This window comes from Solanum verrucosum, unplaced genomic scaffold (genome assembly GCF_900185275.1).
Source record: "Solanum verrucosum unplaced genomic scaffold, falcon-dt-bn FXZP01001126.1, whole genome shotgun sequence".
In the NCBI taxonomy this organism is placed as follows: domain Eukaryota; kingdom Viridiplantae; phylum Streptophyta; class Magnoliopsida; order Solanales; family Solanaceae; genus Solanum; species Solanum verrucosum.
Window position 1 is genome coordinate 10,001 of NW_026019631.1, and position 7,083 is coordinate 17,083.

Here is a 7,083-nt window from a genome sequence, read left to right on the forward strand (position 1 = left end):
ACATTACCTATTGATAAATCCCTAACTTTAGGTCTTTTTTAAATTTTTTAATTGATTCAATTGTGAACTAACACGACATGTGTATCTAGGGAATAGTTTCTTCAAAGCGAATTCTCCCTAGATACATCTATTCAATTTAATTATGAATTTCTTTCTAATATATGATATATTAATTGTGCTAAATTGTGCTTTTTCAATCTATTTTCACTTTTCACTAAGTAAGTCCAATAGATTTAAAACTTATTTTTTGCTAAATCAATTACGAAATATTTTTCTAAAATGCCCAATATCTGTTTTATATCTTCGCTACGAAAATGTTCAATTTTCATAAGATCTTCTTGGCTGTTATTCAAAAGGTCCAATAATGTATATATATTGGACATTTTGAGGCAATTATAGATCCTGGAAGACAATTCTGATTGGTCAATAAAAATCGATTTCAATGCTATTTTTTTTTTGTTTTTTATGAGTTTAGCCAATTTATCATGAAAGGTAAAAGGGGATAAAGGAACCGTGTGTTGATTGTCCTGTAAATATAAGTTGTCTTCCTCCATATGTAAAAAGGGAATAAATAAATCAATTAAATTTCGGGATGCGTCATGAAGTGCTTCTTTCGGAGTTAAACTTCCATTTGTCCATATTTCGATAAAAAGTATCTCTTGTTTTTCATTCCCATTCCCATAAGAATGAATACTATGATTCGCGTTTCGAACAGGCATGAATACAGCATCTATAGGATAACTTCCATCTTGAAAGTTATGTGGCGTTTTTATAAGATATCCACGATTTCTCTCTATTTGTAATCCAATACAAAAATCAATTGGTTCTGTTAAACTAGCTATATGTTGTGTATTATCAACGATTTCCACATAAGGTGGCAAGATGATATCTTGAGCAGTTACATATCCAGGACCCTTGACACAAATAGACGCGTCAGAAGTTCCATATAAATTACTTCTCAATACAATCTCTTTCAAATTCATTAAAATTTCATGTACCGATTCTTGAATGCCCGTTATGGTAGAATATTCATGTGGTACTTTCTCAGATTTTACACGTGTGATACATGTTCCTTCTATTTCCCCAAGTAAAGCTCTTCGCATCGCAATGCCTATTGTGTCGGCTTGGCCTTTCATAAGTGGAGACAGAATAAAGCGTCCATAATAAAGGCGTTTACTGTCTGTTCTTGATTCAACACACTTCCACTGTAGTGTCCGAGTAGATACTGTTACTTTCTCTCGAACCATAGTACTATTATTTGATTAGATCATCGAATCTTTTATTTCTCTTGAGATTTCTTCAATGTTCAGTTCTACACACGTCTTTTTTTCGGAGGTCTACAGCCATTATGTGGCATCGGAGTTACATCCCGTACGAAAGTTAATAGTATACCACTGCGACGAATAGCTCGTAATGCTGCATCTCTTCCGAGACCGGGACCTTTTATCATGACTTCTGCTCGTTGCATACCTTGATCCACTACTGTACGGATAGCGTTTACTGCTGCGGTTTGAGCAGCAAACGGTGTTCCTCTTCTCGTACCTTTGAATCCAGAAGTACCAGCTGAGGACCAAGAAACTACTCGACCCCGTACATCTGTAACAGTGACAATGGTATTATTGAAACTTGCTTGAACATGAATAACTCCCTTTGGTATTCTACGTGCACCCTTACGTGAACTAATACGTCCATTCCGACGCGAACTAATTTTCGGTATAGCTTTTGCCATATTTTATCATCTCGTAAATATGAGTCAGAGATATATGGATATATCCATTTCATGTCAAAACAGATTCTTTATTTGTACATCGGCTCTTCTGGCAAGTCTGATTAGCCCTGTCTTTGTTTATGTCTCGGGTTGGAACAAATTACTATAATGCGCCCCCTCCTACGGATTAGTCGACATTTTTCACAAATTTTACGAACGGAAGCTCTTATTTTCATATTTCTCATTCCTTACCTTAATTCTGAATCTATTTCTTGGAAGAAAATAAGTTTCTTGAAATTTTTCATCTCGAATTGTATTCCCACGAAAGGAATGGTGAAGTTGAAAACCTAATCCTTCAAATCTTTGTTGTGGAGTCGATAAATTATATGCCCTTTGGTTGAATCATAAGGACTTACTTCAATTTTAACTCTATCTCCTGGCAGTATCTGTATAAAACAAAGTTCCTTTGAGGTATCAACTAATGCGAAAGATATTAGACAACTCTCCCCCCTTTTTTTCTTTTTCGCAAATAGGAAGTTTCGAATCCAATTTGCATATTATAAAGGATTACCAGATATAACACAAAATTTCTCCACCTATTCCTTCTAGTCGCGCCTCTCGGTCTGTCATTATACCTCGAGAAGTAGAAAGAATTACAATCCCCATTCCACCTAAAATTCGCGGAATTCGTTGATAATTAGAATAGATTCGTAGACCAGGTCGACTGATTCGTTTTAAATTTAAAATATTTCTATAGGGTCTTTTCCTATTCCTTCTATGTCGCAGGGTTAAAACCAAAAAATATTTGTTGTTTTCTCGATGTTTTCTCACGTTTTCGATAAAACCCTCTCGTAAAAGTATTTGAACAATATTTTCGGTAATATTAGTAGATGCTATTCGAACCACCCTTTTTCGATCCATATCAGCATTTCGTATAGAAGTTATTATCTCAGCAATAGTGTCCCTGCCCATGATGAACTAAAATTATTGGGGTCTCCAAATTTGATATAATCAACGTGTTTTTTACTTATTTATTTTTGAATATGATATGAATTATTAAAGATATATGCGTGAGACACAATCTACTAATTAATCTATTTCTTTCAAATACCCCACTCGAAACAGATCACAATTTCATTTTATAATACCTCGGGAGCTAATGAAACTATTTTAGTAAAATTTAATTCTCTCAATTCCCGGGCGATTGCACCAAAAATTCGAGTTCCCTTTGGATTTCCTTCTTGATCAATAACAACTGCAGCATTGTCATCATATCGGATTATCATCCCGTTGTCACGTTTGAGTTCTTTACAGGTACGCACAATTACAGCTCTGACTACTTCTGATCTTTCTAGGGGCATATTTGGTACTGCTTCTTTGATCACAGCAACAATAACGTCACCAATATGAGCATATCGACGATTGCTAGCTCCTATGATTCGAATACACATCAATTCTCGAGCCCCGCTATTATCCGCTACATTTAAATGGGTCTGAGGTTGAATCATTTTTTTAATCCGTTCTTTGAATGCAAAGGGCGAAGAAAAAAAAAAGAAATATTTTTGTCAAAAAAAAAAAAAGAAACATGCGGTTTTCTTTCATATCTAAGAGCCCTTTCTACATTTTTTCTATTACATTACGAAATAATGAATTGAGTTCGTATAGGCATTTTGGATGCTGCTAGTGAAATAGCCCTTCTGGCTATATTTTCTGTTACTCCACCCATTTCATAAAGTATTCGCCCCGGTTTAACAACAGCTACCCAATATTCAGGGGATCCTTTTCCTGAACCCATACGTGTTTCTGCGGGTCTTAGTGTAACTGGTTTGTCTGGAAATATACGTACCCATATTTTTCCACCACGACGTGCATTTCGTGTCATTGCCCGTCGGCCTGCTTCTATTTGTCGAGATGTAATCCAAGCAGGTTCAAGTGCCTGAAGAGCATATTTACCGAAAGAAATATGATTACCTCGAGAAGATATTCCCTTCATTCTGCCTCTATGTTGTTTACGGAATCTGGTTCTTTTGGGGTTATAGTTGATGGTTGGTTCTGAATTCCATCTCTACTACAGAACCGGACGTGAGAGTTTCTTCTCATCCAGCTCCTCGCAAATAAAAGGATTCAAAAAAATGCAATTTGAATTAAGCTAGAATAGTCAATCTTAAGTTAAGATATATATGTATTTACTGAGTAATACCTTGAACGTGGGCTTCTTTGAGATTTCATTAAATCTATTAGTAATTTGTATATCTTGTTTGAATAGATAACTAAACTTTGTAGTTTTCTAAAGAGAAATAAAAAAAATTGTATTATTATACCAAATCCTTATTTTGTCCTTTATTGTATTGTCCTAAATTTTGCAATAAAAAAAGTTTTCGCGGGCGAATATTTACTCTTTCAATCCCTATTTCATTTGTAGGGTTAACTCGTGACTTCTCAGATCTCAGAATACATGAATTAATCTCTGGTTCGTTCCGCCATCCCGACCAGTGAATCATTAAGATTCCTTTTTCAATAGAATCTTTTGCATTCACAAGTTCCGTCGTTCCCATCACTTCTTACTTAATGGTTAGGTCCGAATTCTACAATGGAGCTCAGAATCAAATTGGTTCTTGAGTCAATCTTCTCAGTCTTTATTGGCTCGAAGCTCTTGATTTTTTGTTCTATTTCTATAAGAAGATTCTTTTTAGTATGGTATGAATGCGTATTGATGCTTTATTACACTGCTTTTTATGAGATTACTCATAGACCTTACATATTGGAATTTTATATCATTGGTATTCTTTTTCTCTCTTTCTCTCATCCTTCCGTTTATCCACATCTTTTTTGTCTATTTTGCTTTACAACTTAGAATCAGATTTTTTTGTTTATGCAAAAGATTTCAGTTGCTACAAAGATATGACCTATATATCATATCTTGACTGGTTCTTTAGATCCAGATAATGCGAAGTGATGGGTTGGTTATTAGTTCTATAGTTTTTAGTTCATACTATGTGGGCTGGGCTTTTTTAATCCTAACCCTAACAAAACCAACGAGTCACACACTAAGCATAGCAATTATATCAAATGGTCAATCGAATTTTTATTCAACCTTATAGAATTAAGAATTATAAATGTCCCCCTTGATTAGAAAAAGAATGGATTGGTCTTTTTTTTTGTTCAATCATTGGATAGAAGGGAAAGACAAGTAGTCAAATTATTCCGCGTCTAGAAATATCCAAATTTTGATGCCCAATATTCCATAGATAGTTCGAACTGTATAAGAGCAATAATCAATTTTAGCTCGAATCGTTTGTAGGGGAACCCTGCCTTCTCTGATCCATTCGACACGTGCAATTTCTTTTCCGTCGATACGCCCCGCAATTTGTATTTGAATTCCTTTTGTATCCGCTTGTTCTGTTAATTCAATAGCCTTTTTCATTGCTTTTCGAAATGAAACTCTATTCTTTAATTGTCCAGCTATAAATTCTGCAAGAATATTAGGGTTTCCGTAAGGTTTTGCAATTCTTGTGACAGCAATGTTCAGTTTTCGGTTTACACAATTAAATTCTTTTTGTAAGGTCATTTGTAATTCTTCGATTCCGCGCGGTCGACTTTCTATTAATAATTTTGGGAATCCCATAAAGATTATGACCTGGATCAGATCGATTCTTTTTTGAATCTCTATACGTGCAATTCCCTCGATGCCAGAGGACGTTCTCATATTCTTTTGGACATAATTCTTGATACAATCTCTTATTTTTTTATCTTCTTGTAAACCCTCAGAATAATTTTTGGGTTGTGAAAACCAAAGGGAATGATGACCTTGGGTTGTACCCAGTCTGAAACCAAGTGGATTTATTTTTTGTCCCATAATCCCCCGCTATTATACATATCACGATACGTCATAGCTGTAGATTTTTTTTTCCATCTCGTTTTTTTTAACGAAGACATCTCGCCATATTCATCATCTAAAGATATATCTTTCATTACAATAGTTATATGACAGGTCGATCTTTTTATCGGAAAACTACGTCCTCGAGCTCGAGGTTTCAATTTCTTCACAGTAGTACCTTCATTGACTTCGGCTTTACTAATGACTAAATTGGTTTCGTTGGAACCCATATTGTAACTCGCATTTGCTGCTGCAGAATAAACCAATTTCAAAATGGGATAACATGCTCGATAGGGCATGAGTTCTAGTATCATAAGCGTTTCCTCATAGGAACGTCCACGAATTTGATCAATTACTCTTCGTGCTTTGTCAGCAGACATAGATATATGTTCACCTAAAGCATATACTTCTGTTTTTTTCTTCTTTAGCATAAGGTTTGCCTCCTACTACTGAATCATAAGCATCTATATTTTTTTATTAATATTAACGACGAGATCTATTATCGCTTTTTGCATGTCCTCTAAAATTTAATGTAGGTGCAAATTCTCCCAATTTGTGGCCTACCATACTATCCGTTATATAAATAGGCAAATGCTCTTTTCCATTATGGATAGCAATAGTATGACCGATCATTGTGGGTATAATGGTAGATGCCCGGGACCAAGTTACTATTATTTCTTTTTCTGCTTTTGTGTTAAGCTTATCAATTTTTTTTAATAAATGATTGGCTACAAAGGGATTTTTTTTTAGTGAACGTGTCACAAGCTTACTCCTATTTTTTTTTTGTAAAGTTTTTGTAAAAACGAAGAATTAAATTCTATTTTCTCTCCTATTTACTACGGCGACGAAGAATCAAATTATCACTATATTTATTCCTTTTTCTACTTCTTCTTCCAAGTGCAGGATAACCCCAAGGGGTTGTGGGTTTTTTTCTACCAATTGGGGCTCTCCCTTCACCACCCCCATGGGGATGGTCTACAGGGTTCATAACTACTCCTCTTACTACAGGACGCTTACCTAGCCAACGCTTAGATCCGGCTCTACCCAAACTTTTCTGGTTCACCCCAACATTCCCCACTTGTCCGACTGTTGCTGAGCAGTTTTTGGATATCAAACGGACCTCCCCAGAAGGTAATTTTAATGTGGCCGATTTCCCCTCTTTTGCAATCAGTTTCGCTACAGCACCCGCTGCTCTAGCTAATTGTCCACCCTTTCCAAGTGTGATTTCTATGTTATGTATGGCCGTGCCTAAGGGCATATCGGTTGAAGTAGATTCTTCTTTTGATCAATCAAAACCCCTTCCCAAACTGTACAAGCTTCTTCCAAAGCATACGGCTTTCTGGATGTAGATGATGATATCTATACATATGGATCTTATATATATCGTAGAATGAAGTACCACATGGGTGGATATATATATGAATCCAAATCTGCCGAATCACTCATGTTATGATCTTCTACATCCTGGGTCTTCCCGTTCCGTCATCTGCTTATGTTC

At 35.5% G+C, this 7,083-nt stretch overlaps 4 protein-coding genes and 1 long non-coding RNA gene across 5 annotated transcripts in view; 2 read left to right on the forward strand and 3 right to left on the reverse strand.

Annotated features, from left to right (window-relative positions):
• LOC125823081 (uncharacterized) overlaps positions 1-42 on the forward strand; it is a 3,162-nt gene extending 3,120 nt beyond the window's left edge. Inside the window, exon 5 of the mRNA XM_049502533.1 lies at positions 1-42. This exon is cut by the window's left edge and continues 284 nt beyond it. Within this exon, the coding sequence (XP_049358490.1) occupies positions 1-42 (42 nt within the window).
• The window catches only part of LOC125823253 (DNA-directed RNA polymerase subunit alpha), a 1,557-nt gene extending 310 nt beyond the window's left edge, over positions 1-1,247 (reverse strand). Inside the window, exon 1 of the mRNA XM_049502666.1 lies at positions 1-1,247. This exon is cut by the window's left edge and continues 310 nt beyond it. Within this exon, the coding sequence (XP_049358623.1) occupies positions 234-1,247 (1,014 nt within the window). The 3' untranslated portion in view covers positions 1-233.
• Positions 1,248-1,312: 65 nt separating this feature from the next.
• Positions 1,313-2,745, reverse strand: LOC125823337 (30S ribosomal protein S11, chloroplastic). The gene has a single exon (XM_049502750.1). It carries the CDS (start codon positions 1,727-1,729, stop codon positions 1,313-1,315), a length of 417 nt encoding a protein of 138 aa, XP_049358707.1. The 5' UTR covers positions 1,730-2,745.
• On the reverse strand, positions 2,056-3,216 carry LOC125822966 (50S ribosomal protein L14, chloroplastic-like). Its single transcript, XM_049502452.1, has 2 exons — positions 2,857-3,216; positions 2,056-2,154 (listed from the first exon to the last, which is right to left on the reverse strand). The coding sequence occupies exons 1-2, from the start codon at positions 3,214-3,216 to the stop codon at positions 2,056-2,058; spliced, it is 459 nt and encodes a 152-aa protein (XP_049358409.1).
• A 247-nt stretch (positions 3,217-3,463) lies between these two features.
• LOC125823431 (uncharacterized) lies at positions 3,464-6,608 on the forward strand. Its single transcript, XR_007442712.1, has 2 exons — positions 3,464-3,746; positions 4,761-6,608. It is a non-coding gene; the product is annotated as an uncharacterized LOC125823431 (long non-coding RNA).
• Positions 6,609-7,083: the final 475 nt, after the last annotated feature.

Excerpts from the sequence above, each read along its gene's own strand:
- LOC125823337 (XM_049502750.1), bottom strand. The coding sequence starts at position 1,729 with ATGGCAAAAGCTATACCGAAAATTAGTTCGCGTCGGAATGGACGTATT.
- LOC125822966 (XM_049502452.1), bottom strand. The coding sequence starts at position 3,216 with ATGATTCAACCTCAGACCCATTTAAATGTAGCGGATAATAGCGGGGCT. Across the intron at positions 2,155-2,856 it reads TAGTTTCATTAGCTCCCGAG|ATACTGCCAGGAGATAGAGT; the intron begins GTATTATAAAAT and ends TGTTTTATACAG.